At 39.7% G+C, this 14,351-nt stretch overlaps 1 protein-coding gene across 3 annotated transcripts in view; it reads left to right on the top strand.

Annotated features, from left to right (window-relative positions):
• GOSR1 (golgi SNAP receptor complex member 1) overlaps positions 1-14,351 on the top strand; it is a 29,362-nt gene that overhangs the window by 10,052 nt on the left and 4,959 nt on the right. For 2 of the 3 annotated variants that reach the window (XM_030287851.4, XM_030287849.4), the window contains exons 7-8: positions 8,520-8,549; positions 14,114-14,196. In XM_030287851.4, the coding sequence (XP_030143711.4) occupies positions 8,520-8,549; positions 14,114-14,196 (113 nt within the window). Of the gene's footprint in view, positions 1-8,519; positions 8,550-9,547; positions 9,728-14,113; positions 14,197-14,351 lie in introns of those variants that run through there. The other variant, XM_072937294.1, reaches the window with a different exon arrangement.

The raw sequence follows: 14,351 nt of genomic DNA, 5'->3' as shown, positions 1-14,351 counted from the left end.
GATAGTTGGATTGCTTTAACAATACTGTTATCAGTAATTTCACTGACACTGATGACTGTTGTGACATTTTTGTATCTAAATGTGTCTGAAGTGATGGGGACACCAAATGAAAAATAAAGACAAAACCATCAAATCCACACAGCACAAAACTTAGTTTGGGAATTTCCTGTGTAACTCCCAGTACAAAACTGAATTATCCAGGTGACAAAAGTTGTAGCCACATTGTCATTAAGAGCTTCAAGTTCATTGTTTGCTTTTCATCTGTATAAAAAGTGAAAGCTTATGGATGAAATTCCATGTACCTCAGGGAAAGTGGCTGAGGAAACTCTTGTAGATCTTTATGAATATCTGCAGAAGCTAAAGAGCAAACCCTCACAGAGTGAAAGATTACTTGCATATATAATAGAAAAAAAAAAACGTGTCTGGGACAAAAACTCTGCTCTGGTTCTTGATTCTGGGCTTCCCCTTAGAAACAGCACTTTGCTCTTAATCTGGGGAAGGGGAAGGATATAAAACCACACTTCAAACTTCAGGGCTCTGTGGTTTCTTCTGAAGTTTTTTTCCTCCTTTCAGAAATAAACAAGTCACTGATGCATGTTTTATTTGTTTTTAGCTTTCCTTTCAACATTGTTTCTTAACTAGGACAGCTTCCCCCCACCAAGGTCTGTATTGAAATTAGGGCTTTCAGGAGTGCTGAAATCCTTCCTGCATGGCTTGGTTCTGAAAAGCAGGTGCAGCTTTTCAACAGAATCAACAGTTGTGGAGTTTTAAAGAATTCCTTTTGTGCATTCTGAGAATCACTTTTATATTCTAATGCAGCATGTCATTTTTTTGTCAGTGTGGCTGTTTACTTCATTATTCTTTAGGGCCAGAAGTGCTTGCTCATTATTTGCTGTTGGATCCTCCAGTAAAAACAAGCTGTTGAACTCAACTTGATGTGTATGGATATGTTAAATAGTGATTATTTCCATTTTCTCATATACAGAGTGTGTCTCTGGGAAAGTTACCACACTACTGCATAAATGTAATTCTTGAGTTTTATTTAATTTCAACCTCTCCTAATGCATCAAAATTAGGTTCTCATTCTTGGCTGCTGAATGATTGCTGTGCAGATTCCTTTGTGTTCTATCAAATCCATGATGCTAAGCAGAACTAGATCCAAATTACCCTTAAAGCATCCCTATTTTATCCTAATAATAGAGTTCTGTTTAGAACTTTTCAAGGACCTTAGTTCTGTTTTGATTTGAAAGATGCAGAGTGTTTTCCTCTCACTTGAGAGACTTGTTTATATCAAGTATATTTGCACTTGTGGAAGAATGCATCTTGTTCAGCCTCAGATAAAAAGCCCTAAGAACACTGGGAAATTGGGGCAGAAGGAAAATGCTGAGATCTTTAACCATTAATGAATTGCATCCTGGGTTTGGCTTGTGGATGGTTGAAATGCACTTTACATTTTGAACCACAAGTGTTTGTTATGTTGCATAGTTAACTGCAGCTTCAAGAATCATTTTCTGCAACTTAATTAACAGGCAGGTAGAGAGTTGTAAATCAGGTACCTCAGCCAAGTCCTGTATGAAAGCCACAGAGCTTCTCCCAAAAAAACCCTCAAAACCACAGCAGGTAAAAATGCAGTTAGGGAGCAGAGCACACGTCTGTGTGGATTTTAGAGTTTCATACTATTTTAAAAAGTTGGGTTGTCATCCTAACGATAGCTCTCACTTCATTTCTGTGTTAGCTGGACTGGAAATTAAAAAGATAGTAATTATAAAGTTGTTTATGTGACGGGGCTCTTGCAGAAGACATTCCCCTTTGTGTTCTCCTGGTTACATAGGAGTGTGTGAGTAATAGAATGGCTCTACAGCTTTGCCAAGCTTTAGTCAAAAAACACTGAGCTAGAAAAGTGATACAATCTATTTTGTTACAGCACAGATTACAAACAGCTTGTGTTTGTTGTAAGCTGAGCATCTCCTGTCTGTGTGTGCCCAACAAATCAGCCGTGACAGGTTATCCTGGGAGAGGTCAGTGTCGGATAGCAGAGCCTGTGTTGCTTGGCTTTGAGGGGTTTTCCCTTTAGTTAAAGGTCCCATCCAAATTCCATGTTTTAAACCAGGAGAAATAATGCAGGCAGCCCTGCCCCTGGCTGCTGGCAGAGTGTGCAGATGTAGAATTTGAGGAAATGCCTATAGAGTCCATTAGGAAGTTACTGGAATTGTTCTGACAGTTGTGGTTGCTGATAATGACTTACAGTAAGGCCTGCCCTCCTCAGTCCATTTCCCTTTGTTCCTATGGGTAATATGGAGCAATTATATGGGGGTCAATCTCTCCAGGAACTTCTCCCAAGCATGACTTGAGGCCTGGTGGTGCCACCCTGGCACTGGTTTGTGCTCAAGCAGCTGCTGCACTTCACGTGGACAGCAGGAGCCGTTCTCATTTTCAAAGTTTTTACCTGAGTTCTTTGGGTGGGCTGAGCACTGCAGGTTATTGAGAAGCTCTTATTCCCTTATAGATTTGCTCTAAGGGAAGAAGTATTGCTGCTGCTCACCCTCTTGGGGCTCTCAGGCACTTTCCCAGTCGTCTGCATGCCAAAGAGCTTTCTTGGCTAACTCCTCTTTTAGAGAAGCAGTTCTTCCACTCTGTAATTCCCAGACAAATCCATGGAGTTCAGTGGAGGAGCAGGCTATACCCTTTGGAAATCCAGGAGAAACAGCTGTTGGTGTTCAAACCTGTGAAGGTGGATCCCTGTTTTAAGGGAGAAAATCCCTTGGTACTTGTTTGCCTCCTTTAAACTGAGTTAGAGCAACTAATCTTTTTATTGGTCATGTTGCACAAGTAGATGTGTTTATAGGTGTTAGCTGCAAAGTGCTTTTCTTAGTGTACCTAAAGTCCAAATGGCTGGAATTGATGAGCTGTTGAGGTATTTACTTAGTGATGTAGCAAGAAGTTGGATTTTTAGCTGAATTTGTGTTCCAGGATTGCAGTTGGAGTGAGGAGGTTTCACCAGATTCTTTTCCTGGAAATCCTTTGGCAGATTTTTCCCTACAGTGAAAAGAGATGCCTTCTGTGTATTTTTTGCCCTCATGTACAATTTCCTTCCATCTGGAAAGAAATTCAGCACCAGACAACGTTGGTTTACTCTTGCCTAGAGCGATGGATTCTGTTCCAGTGCCTTTCATTCTGGATTTAACAAATTGCTTGTACTGATGAAGAGTGGCATGATATTGTACTTTTTTCTTTTCCAATTTTGCAACTATTCCTCATTCTTACTGGAAATGATTTCTGAGCTGTGCAGAAATAAGCTTACTGAGGTGTTCAGAGATTGTAGGTGTGATGATGTTGAGCAAATTTATACATTGATTAATGCTCACATTTGTGCTGGGTTTTGTGTTTGATTCTTGCCTTCTGCAACAGACAATGTGACAAAATTGCATTTCCTTAGAATCCTGATTTGTGCTCGAATTAACACTCAAAGAAAACCAACAAAAGAGAGCAGTTTGGATCAGTATTTGAACCTTTCTTTGCGTTTAGAGTGGTTTCTGTGGGGAAACTCTTCATCGCTGAAAATGCCTCCTGCCTTTGTTTTTGGCCAGCCAGGTTTTCACATGCTGGAAGTGGAAGATGTATGCTTCATGGTCAAATATACTGGTCTTAGTCAGTAAATACACTTCTACACCAATTCTTGTCTTCAGCAACTTTGAAACTAAATTGAATCAAACTTGGGACAAGTCTTATAAAATCTGGAATATTTTGTTATCACAGGAAGGGGGAGGGAAGTCTTCTGTTTTACATTCTTCTACTTAAGTTTTTAAAGAGCTTAATGATCTTATGAATTTTTAATATGGTAAGGAATGTTGATGGCAAGCAGAAAAAATGAGTTTGGAGATGGAGGTTTTTCTGTGTGTGTGTGTGCACAGTGTTTTTTTCATTGTTATTCTGTTATTATGAAGATGGAGATAACTGAGTGTATAAATCAGATTTGCCTTATACCTGTATATTTGTATTAGAGTGTGTTTTGCAGTATTTGCATTCCTGGCAGCTCCACATTGCCTGGTGATCCAGGACTGTGAAAATATGAAAGGTTTATTGGAGGCAGTTTGAGAGAGCAAAGACTTAGTGATTTATCTTGCAGTTAGAGAAAGAACAAAGTAAAATTATTATTTCTGAAGTTATTCTTTCTGAAAGGGAGAAAATAGTTATCAAGTGCTATATTAGTTTATTCTACAGGGTTTTCCCTGTTCCTTTTAAATTATTCTATGTGATGACATTGTCCTTAATTTCATCTGAAGGGTTTAAAGCATGTTGTGAGGTGAGTTGTGTGCAGATGAGTTTTACTGCTCTTCTACGCTTGGTTTGGGTATCAGCAGCAAAATCTATGGATATGGGAGAAGCTCAGTCCTCAGCTAAGTATTCATCTGTATTAATGAATTTTATTTCAGTACAAACACAGAGATTTGCCTTACAAACAACATTAAATGCTTTCTTTTAGTTCTAAAAACCTGATGTGGCAAGCAGGACTCTTTTCTATCAAGGAGGCAATATTTCACTTAATTTCTCCTTCAGATTAATTTACCTGTCTGCATATTTAAAGCACAAGCTGTGCCATCTTCTGCAGACAGCAGTTGCACAGAGGCCTGGGTATTTCATATGCATGGCTGCTGCTGCTGGGCTTGTGCCATTCTTTACAGGAGGTGATTGCCTCAGCAGCTTCCAGCCTTTCTTTCCTGTAGTATTTTTAAAAAGCTTTGTCTGTCTGGACAGGTGAAAATGCAGAGTTTATTGAAACAGATGGCAAGTCACATTAATAATGCCCAGAACCATCTTTTGCTTGGATGTTCATAAGGAAATGTCCACTGGATTTGTTGTCTTTGCTTGGACAGCAGAAGAACAAAGTCGATAGATTTTAATTTAAGAGCTTCTTTTTGTAGTGTTTTGAATATGTGAGTTAAGCACAATTGCCTCGTTCAATGTTAATTTCTTATTCTGGGAAACGGTTGAAATGAACATTATTTTTAATTGTGAGAACAGCTTCTATTTGTGGAGAACAGGTTATTAATAGTCAGAGATCTGCAAACTTCCCTTGTGTCTCTGGGCCCTGTTGTACTTTGTGTTCTTGAGCTTCCTTAAATCTGATTTATTTTTATGGTTATGAGCTGTAAAATGAATGAAACAGATGCTTCTGTTTGGGTGTCACTGTGAGTGAACTTTACAATCTGTATTTGCCAAGGAATCCAAAGCTGCACATCAGAATCCCTCAAATGTTCCTGCCTGCCTTTACCAGAATGTCAGGGAATGTCATGGCCATTCCTGTGGAGTTTTTTCTCACCTTGCAAGGAGAGATGAGTTTGGAAATCCTCTCAAGAGCTGATTCTTCTTGGGCTGGGAAGAACACACTGGAAGCTGTGCCAATAAATCTGTGCTTCCTTTAGGCTGTCCTTACCTACGCATCTTCATTCTGAAGCAAATTCCTGTTTTAAATATTTGGGGTGATTCCACGTAAGTTGAGAAACATTTGAACTTGAGGCTTCAGATGCCTGCTAAATGTACTGTGTTGGCATTTGCAGCTCATGCCTGTGTGTGTTGGTGTTCAGAACTGGTTTTTACTGGTTTATAAATTTTTATAACCTTCTGTCATCATTTTACAGGTAGCCACCTTCCCAGAGTTTATTTTCGTGTGTGTATAAACATACACACACATAGAAAAATAAAGCACTGTAATGTAATTGAAGCTTTTAAGTCAGTTCTTGTGTTTATGTGTCTGACTAAGTAATAAAACTGCCCATCTACAGCTTTCTCTGACATAAAAAGCAGTGAGTGTCCCTGCTGCAAGCTGGCAAGCCTAATTTCAGTGCTCTAAAAGCCTTGGATGACATCCTAGTTCACTTGAGGTCTGTAAAAGTGTTCAGCTTCTCTGTCATCTTCAGTTCATCAGCATAAAAATTCTATAATTTTATCAGTTAAATGGACAAAGAGCTGGTAATGATTTTTCTAAGGTAGGTTTTTAATAGGGCTGTTCTGCCATTTTCTTCCACAGAATTTTTTTAAGTGTAACCTGTTACCAGCAAGGTTTTTGATACCTTTTCATTGATAAATTCTTTTAAAATAATTGAACCTTTTCTGAAATGATTCATTGTTGTGCACTGCTCTTGCTTTTGAGGCTGTTTTCTAATGGTTTTGCAGTTTATTCTGATTATGCCCTGCCCACATAACACACTTGTCTCTGTTAGAGACTATCTATGAAAGGCACATTCTCAGCTGGATTGTGTCTCTTGGAGACTCAGCAATTGCAGAAATCTGTAATGCTTTGCTTTCCTGTTCTGCCAGCCTTGGGGTCATTGGGAATGCTGTGAGTCTGCTCTGTGTACACAGCTAGGGTGTTTCCCTTCTCTGTGCCTGTGTAATAAACACCACACAGTGAATAAAACTGGTTTTATTTGCTTAAACCAACGTGCTCACAGCTGATGTGAATCTTAGAGAGCGTAGCTCTGTTTGCTGCCCCAGTCGAGTCCCTGGCAGCTTAAAATTGAGCAAAATATTTTTAGTGCTGTGTTCTGTGTCTATATTTCAAGCCATGGACAGCCTGAAATAGCAACCTTGGTGTTTTCACTTCTCTTCACGGAGAAATAAAGTCATTGTGTTTGCCTCTCCCCCTCCCCAGCAGGTCACACACGTGGCCCAGCACGCTCCTCCAGCTGGAGCTGTGGGGGGATCTCCAGAATTCCTGTGGGAAGGAGAAAAGCTCCAAATCAGGCAGCTCTGGCTGAGTCAGAGGCAGAGCTGTGCTGCTCTGGGGGCTGCAAAACACTTGGAATGAGGAGGGTGGAGGATGGAGATGGCCGTGCCCTGTTGGCGTCTTTGAGTTTGGAAGCAATAAATTCTGATTTAATACTGAAAGCAGTAGCCAGTACAACGTAAAATTACTTTTCTGTCAGACTGATTTCCTCCTCAAATTGCAAATTCAGTATTTTTTGCAGTTATTCTCCAAGAATTTGTGTGAATCTGTGGGATATACAGAGTAGTTGTAGGGGTGCATTGCTGGTTCTGCACTGTGGGAATGATGCAGGCGCCTGTTCCATGTCAGGGTTACATTGGGAATATTGATTGCTGTAACAAGAGGGTGTTTTTCTGGCATTTCACAACTGCCTGCAAAGCAGTGATGAAAACCCTGTGTGAAAGTTGAGTACAGAAAAGGAGAAATAGCTGCACCCATCCAAGGATCTTATTACTCTCTTTAATGGTGTGTGTTGGGTTTTTAAATGGAATATCCTCTCTGGGCTGTGCTGGAGGCTGCCCTTTTCCCAGGGATGCTGCACAGAGCTGATCAATGCATGGCGGGCAGGGCAGGGCCATGTGTCCCCTTCTCTTTCTCTGCCACATGGTGAGTGTTGTGTCCATCAGCTCAGCTCCCACCCAGCTGCTGCTGCCACGGGAGGACTCTGTGGGAATCCAGAACATCCCTCTGGCAGGGCTGGGACCCTGGCAGGGGTCAGGAACCCCCCTGGACAGAGCCCCAGAGACACTGTCTGTGATCTCTGTCCATGGAGAAGAGTTTTCAGTCTTACAGGATGAATTACCAGCTCTGAGTGTTTGATATGAGTAATAATTAAGTGTGGCATGGGTGCAAAAGTAGAATTTTATGATTTTAGATAAGGAGTTCAAAGGAGGCAAGATGGAGGAAATTGGGTGTGTCCTGTCCTTTTTCTCCTTCTCCATGCCCTCCATGTTTCACTGTGGTGTTGGCATTTTTCTGTTGGTTCAGGCTGGGGACACACTGTCCAACGTAGGTGACAGATATTGGCACGTTATTGTAAATCCAGCACAGGTAGTTTCTGGTATTTAATGTTTGTACCATCCCACTGAGGGCAGAGCCCCACACGCTGCCCTGCAGGACAGACCTGCTGCAGGTCAGACAAAACATGTTCTAGATAAAAAAAAAATAAACAACCTTCAAAACTAGCACAGACAAATTGCAACTTCTTCTTTGGCAGTGGGGCTGACAGAGACTTTCTACAATCTCAGCATCATTTAAATATCACAGATTTCAACAGGACTGTGCCAGCATCAACCAGAGCTTGGGGAGCTAATCCTGAGCAGGGCTCTGAGGTGGACCCAAGTCTCAGCTTCTTAATCATTAATGACATTTTTTGAAGGGATGGGCAGGATTAAAAAGCAATAAAACTAGCTACTCCTTTCTCTAACACTCCTGTCCAAACAGTCCTCCATAAATCACAGCGCCAGTTCCCATTTTCTTGTCTTCTCAGTGTTTTATGTGTTCTCCTGAGCAGCTGCTCTTGCTACACTTAGGGAATGCTGCTCCAGAGGATGCTCCAGTGTTTCTTCTCCAAAGTCTATATAAACCAAACCTGTGTAGTAGCAAAATATGACAACATCCAGAAATAAAACATTCTAAGAGCAAATTTATTAGGATGATGATGGGGATCATTGATTAGTGATCTAAAGTAGTACTTAGTGCTTGTTACTTTCTTTAACTTGGTCTTTTTTTTTTTTTTCCTTTTGGCTTTCAGCTCAGATCGACTGATAGAAGAAACAATAAGGTAGGAATGAATGTAAAAATTTTCATTATTTTCCATACAATCAGCATTTCCATTAAATTGTTTCTAAATATATCAGTCACTATATTTATACAGTAACTTTATTGTTTCCAGCTCCTTGGCAGTATTACAGTGAATTGCTGGTGGATTTGGTTTGGGTTTTTCTATTCAATATTGACATAAGAATGTTGCTTAAATATTTTATTCACCCTAGCTTAGGAAATTTGGGTTTCTGCTCAAAGGTGAATCAGCTTTGGAGCAGAGTGAATCTCAGCCTGAACTGTTGTGGGCTATTCCAGTAGTCAAGATGTTTCTTCTCACAGTGACACTCCTCTAAAACCTGTTTTCTGTAACCTTTCAATGTATTCAGAATATTCAGCACCCAGTGCGCAGCTGATATAGGTAACGGCTTTCACCACAACTGCTTGAAAGGTTATTGCTGTTGTACATTTATTTGTCTTTTGGGGTTCTCACATTGTTTGGATACTTAAATGATACCTTCTCTAACTGATCTAGACATTTTAGAACTGTAGCAACACAAATTTTATTATCTGTGCCCTTGCCAAGCCAACCTTTTGCAGACCAATAACTCAAACTGTAATAATGCCCAGTTTAATGGTTTGAAATTTTAGATTATTGCTTTAAAACAAAAGGGAAAAAAAAAAAAAAAAGGTAAGAAAGCAAGTAAGATATGCATGTGCTGACATAAATGACCAAGAAGAACAATTAGAGGTGCAGCAAGGCTGTGTCCATTAAGGGCTGGCTTAATTACACACAGTGGGCTCAGGATAATTAACATGGAGGAAAAATGTGTTAAACCACATCAGTGTGCAGTGATGAACCAGAAGTGATCAGTGCAATAATACCTGAAAATGTGGCTGCAATTTCACCACAGCCTCACAGAAATATTTCTCCAGCTGTATTTGTTTTGGGTTCTAGTCCTTTCCTCAGTAAAACCTCTCCGTTATTGCCATGCTTGTAACCCTACTTTTCCATCTCAGAAATGCTCAGTGTTTGGGGAATTTCTTCTTTGCTGCCACTCCAAGTAAGCAGAAGATCAAGCAGCATATGGTGATTTATTACTCTTAATATTCTGCAAAATTACATGTAATTATTTTTAATTATATCATTGACCTGGCTTCTTGATTCTGTGTCATCAGAGGAGCTCAGAGCTCTCAACCTTGCACAATTTTTTATCTGTAGTAAATTCTTGCTTGAGTTGTTGCCAAAAGTGTTCTACATTTTTTTTGGTACAAAAAGAGCTAGTTTAGTAACAACATGGAATAGGAAATGTAATTCCACTTATATCTGAGTTGAATTCTGCCTGTGTTAAAACCAGGGTGAATTTTTTGTTGAACACTTTTTTCCTTGTGGTCCCCAGTAGTGTTTGGGTGTGACATTAATTGATGGTAAATCCTGCTGCCTTCTATGTGAATTTACCAGATGGGAGTTTACCCAACTCACCAATTGTTTTATCTATTGTTACTCCAATAAAAGAGGGAATTGTGCAGAAGAAGCTGTTTGAGGACAGATTCCTTGAGATGTAATTAGCTTATTCTGGCTACTGCTCTGTCTTCAAGGTTTACATCTGCTGCAGTTCATTACTCATTTTTTAATTAAGCAAGTCAGGAAATCACGTTTTATTTCCTTCACACTTCTATTTCCTCAGGGTTGCTTACTAAGTACTGATTCCAAACACTGGAAAGCACATTTTTGTGTCTGCAGAGGCTTTTGTTGACGAGCTACAGCCACTAATTGTGAGCCCTTGCTCTGATTTTCTGTCAGGAAGAGAAGTGAGGGATCTGACTCTGCCTCTGCCTGGTCCTCCACGGAGCAAACATCCGTGCCAGGGAATTCATGGGCACCTGAGCTGCAGTGGCTCAGTAACCACAGCAGTGAGCAGGGCTGTCACTCCAGATGTGTCATTATTACTAAACTTTTAATCAATTTTTAAATGAATTACATGCCATGAGTTCTTACTGCAGCATATTTCTCTCCAGAAGCGAGTGGGATGTGATAACTTTGTACTGCAGCTCTTTTGGAACAGCATTCACTTCTCTTGGCCAGATTTAAATATAAGCAGAGATTTTGCTTAATATGTTTGGAGTTCTCAGGTTTTCATTTTCAAACATTATCACTTCTCCAAAATAACAGACCATTTATTTCTTGTTTTCTAACAACTTGTGTTTTTATGTTGGCTCGGTTGGAGTATTTTTTATAGTTTTGCCTGTACAGTATGACAAGTTTTTAGGATTTTATTGTAATTCTCTTTCTGAGGCCTGATCCATCAGTGTTTGTATATTAGCAGATTGGACTGAAGCCAGAGCAAAGCCATAGTTTTTTGTTTTGGTTTTTTTTTTTAATTGTCTGCTTATGTATTTGGGCTATCTCTTTAGGTAATAATTAGGACTTAATAAAAGAGAAAAACTCAGCTGCATTGAGTGTTGACTTTTTAAAGGCATGAGCCACATTTTGAGAATTCTCTCATTTCACAACCACCTTGCCAGAGTGTCCAGGCAAAATCACTTGCACTCCTGGGGAGATGTTCCTTGTGTTTTCATCTCAGGCTTCATCAAAGGAAACAATTTAATAAATAAAGGAATAAAGGAATATATAAAGGAATTTGCCAGGCTGTAGTGTAGGTATGCAGTGATACATGCACATATGTGTATATTTAGAGGCACAAATATAGAAATGTATCTCCAGACAAAGAATAAGTGATGCAATCATAATTTTTACCAGTTTAAACCTAGAGCTTTCATTTCTATGCACAGTCACAGAGTCCATTCCCTAATCATAGACCTTGTCATGAATTTCAATGAGCAGGTATGATTCATGGCATGCAAAATGAAGCAGAAGTTCCAGTAATACGTGAATTATTTGATTTTTAACACAACTTCTTCCTTTAGGGTTTTGTTTTAGTTCTCCAGCAGTGTAGATTTGATGGATGTGTCTCAGTGGGTGAAGCCAGGAGTTGATTTTTTGGTACATTTCCCTCAGTGACACTGGATGGATGTGGCTGCAGTATGGGGTGAAATAACAGCTTAAACATTTACTTAAGTCAAAACTCTTTGCTTCCAAGTCAGGCAGCATTAAAAGTGTATCTCTGCATGCTAGACTCATCCATCTAGGATAATGCCTGGAAGTGTTTATTACCCTGAGGGTTTTATGCCAGTGAAAAGAGCAAACAAAGTACAAATATCAGTTGGGTTTGCTTTGGAGGGAAATTTGGCCACTCGCATACCCACGGCACTGCTGAACAATCAAGGGCAAACTTGGAATGTGGCAGAACTTTTGAGGGAAATACGGCTGCAAGCACAGGAATTTGAGATTGCCCTGCTGCTCTGGGGAAGAGGTAGGTGGTGTTTTATGGCTGTGACCTCGGGCTTAGCTGGGAGAGATTTCTCCAGTAGTGCAGCAATGCTGAGCATTGTGCTTGAGCAGGGCTTTAATATTAAATATAGAGAGCAGGCCAGATACCATCTGGTTTTAGAAACTTGGTTTACACCCAGCTCTGGTAGTTCCAGCCAGTGCAGCACTGAGAATAGTTCCTGCTGGTTTCCAAGTGAAATGTGGAATTGGGGTCATCTCCATTCCAGGAAGAAATGTTTCATCTTTTATGGTGAAGGTCGCGCGCGCGTTCCGGAACGTCGGAGCCGGGTCCTGCTGCCCGGGGAGGCCGTGCTGGGGAGTGACTAAATGGGGCCAATATTGTGAATGGGAAGAATGTGATTAATTTTTTAAAATATGCATTTGTCAGTCAGGCAATGGCAGCAGCAAGTCAATGAACATATGTCAGGGATGGGAATGAAACCAAAATCGTCTGATGAAGGATATGAGGAAGCTGCAGTGCTCAAGATCCAAGACCAGTCTCTGGACTGATCCCCAGGAACTCTGTTTTCTGCTGCTTCTTAAATTTAATAATCTCCTTTACAGATCTGAAGGCTTAGATGAATCAGCTCAAGGGTTGAATAATCAAATTATACGTGAACAGCATTGCTTTTTGCTTGAATTTTGATTTGTTAATAGTAGCTGGAATCCAGTTAAACTCTTGTTCATGAATATCACAATTACATTTCATTACTAGACTGTATCATATTAAAAATGGTAATTACCCCAGTTTTTTTCCTTCAAAGCTCTCAAGTAAAACCCAGCCCTCTGAGCTAAATTCTTGAAAATACTGGATTAAAAAAAAATTAAATTGGTTTCAATCTCTTAACCCTTTACATCCTGCCTTTTTATATGAAATGGACAGTTTCACTCCCCAGATGTTAAAGCAGGAACCTTGTGTTCTGTGAATAATTATTTCTAAAGGCATTTTGGAGGTGGCTCAGGAACACTTTATATACTGGCAATCATCTTGTGTTTTCACTTCTTCAAATGAATGGATGTTTTAATGAGTCATTGGATGCATCTTACAAAAATATGGGACTTAATTCAGAAGTACTTTGAGAGACACTGTATTAAAAACTCATCTGGACAAATACCAAGTCAGTGTGGGGGTGGGAGATAGGAATCTGTAGATTACTGAGCAAAATTTCCTGTGTGCAGATAGGAATTTTTTTCTTTTCTAACTTGATTCTTAGTAATTCAAAATTCCCTGCGTGTTCTTCTTAACAGCGAATTTTTAGTGGTTTTGTGATTTGTTGTTTTTTACTTTAGAGGACTAAAATACCTGCATTGAAAAATTGTATGTTTGTATCAGGTGAAAGCAGCATTTCACATTTTCCTACCTCTGAAATGACAGCTTTAGTTTCCTTTTATGTTTTTCCACTTAACTTTTACTCCTCCAGAACATTTCCCCTCCATATTTAAGGCTCATAAACTCATCCAAGAACTTATTTTAATCATTGTTATTCCTGTAGATGAAGTCAACAGCAGTAGAGGTGACTTTTCTGAGTTATTATGCAGCCTTATTGTATTTCTGTCCTGCTTTATGTGTTTTTGAAACACGTGCCAGCAAGGAGAGCAGTTTTTGCCATATTTTTCTTTCTCAGGCACTCAAGCTTTGTCAACTGAGCAATTCTTCATCATCTTCATTTAATATCTTGTTTTTAAGATCAGAGTTGCTTTTTTTCTGACCTCCAAAATGTATTAAATTTGAAATGGGAAATTCAGTTTTGTATTGGTAAAGAAACAAAATGAAAACTTACATACCATGGGGGATATTCTTAATTAGAACCAGATCTCAGGAACTGATTTTTTCTGTGCTGTGATGGGAGCATCATTTGGGATGATACAAACTTCTGAATTTAAAGCTTAAGCCATGAGAGCATAGTTCTTGTGTCGCTTATAATACCAGTAAAACCAGTTTTCATTGAGGCTGGAGGAGAAAAGTCAAGCCCTGCCTGTTTCAAAAAAATCTGTGTTTCACGTTGTTAACAGTTGATATGAAACTGAAATCATTTAACTGTAAAAGAGAGAGATTAATGGGAAAATTGTGCTTTCATTCATGTTGCTTCACCCCATTCATTGTCCTCTGAAGAAGCGTTGCCTGCTTGTTCTCCTCTTGTGTGAGCTGTGGATTATTCTTAGCACCAACAACTTGATCTTCTTTCTTTCCCCAGCATTGCCATGGCAACAAAAGAAAATATGACTTCACAGAGAGGGATGTTGAAGTCAATACAAAGCAAGATGAATACCTTGGCAAGTATCCTTTTTCCTAAAAATTGTTGCTGCCTGTGCCTAAGAAGAGTTATGGTACAATTTGTCACTCTGTCATCAGCAGTGTCAGTGGCTCTGTGACCTGTACTGTCAGCAGTGGCAAACAGGTTTTTATCAGGCTCACCTGATAACCTGACTGAA

This window comes from Taeniopygia guttata, chromosome 19 (genome assembly GCF_048771995.1).
Source record: "Taeniopygia guttata chromosome 19, bTaeGut7.mat, whole genome shotgun sequence".
Classification (NCBI taxonomy): domain Eukaryota; kingdom Metazoa; phylum Chordata; class Aves; order Passeriformes; family Estrildidae; genus Taeniopygia; species Taeniopygia guttata.
The sequence above is the reverse complement of the archived record's forward strand: the minus strand, read 5'-3'. Positions and strand labels throughout refer to the sequence as shown.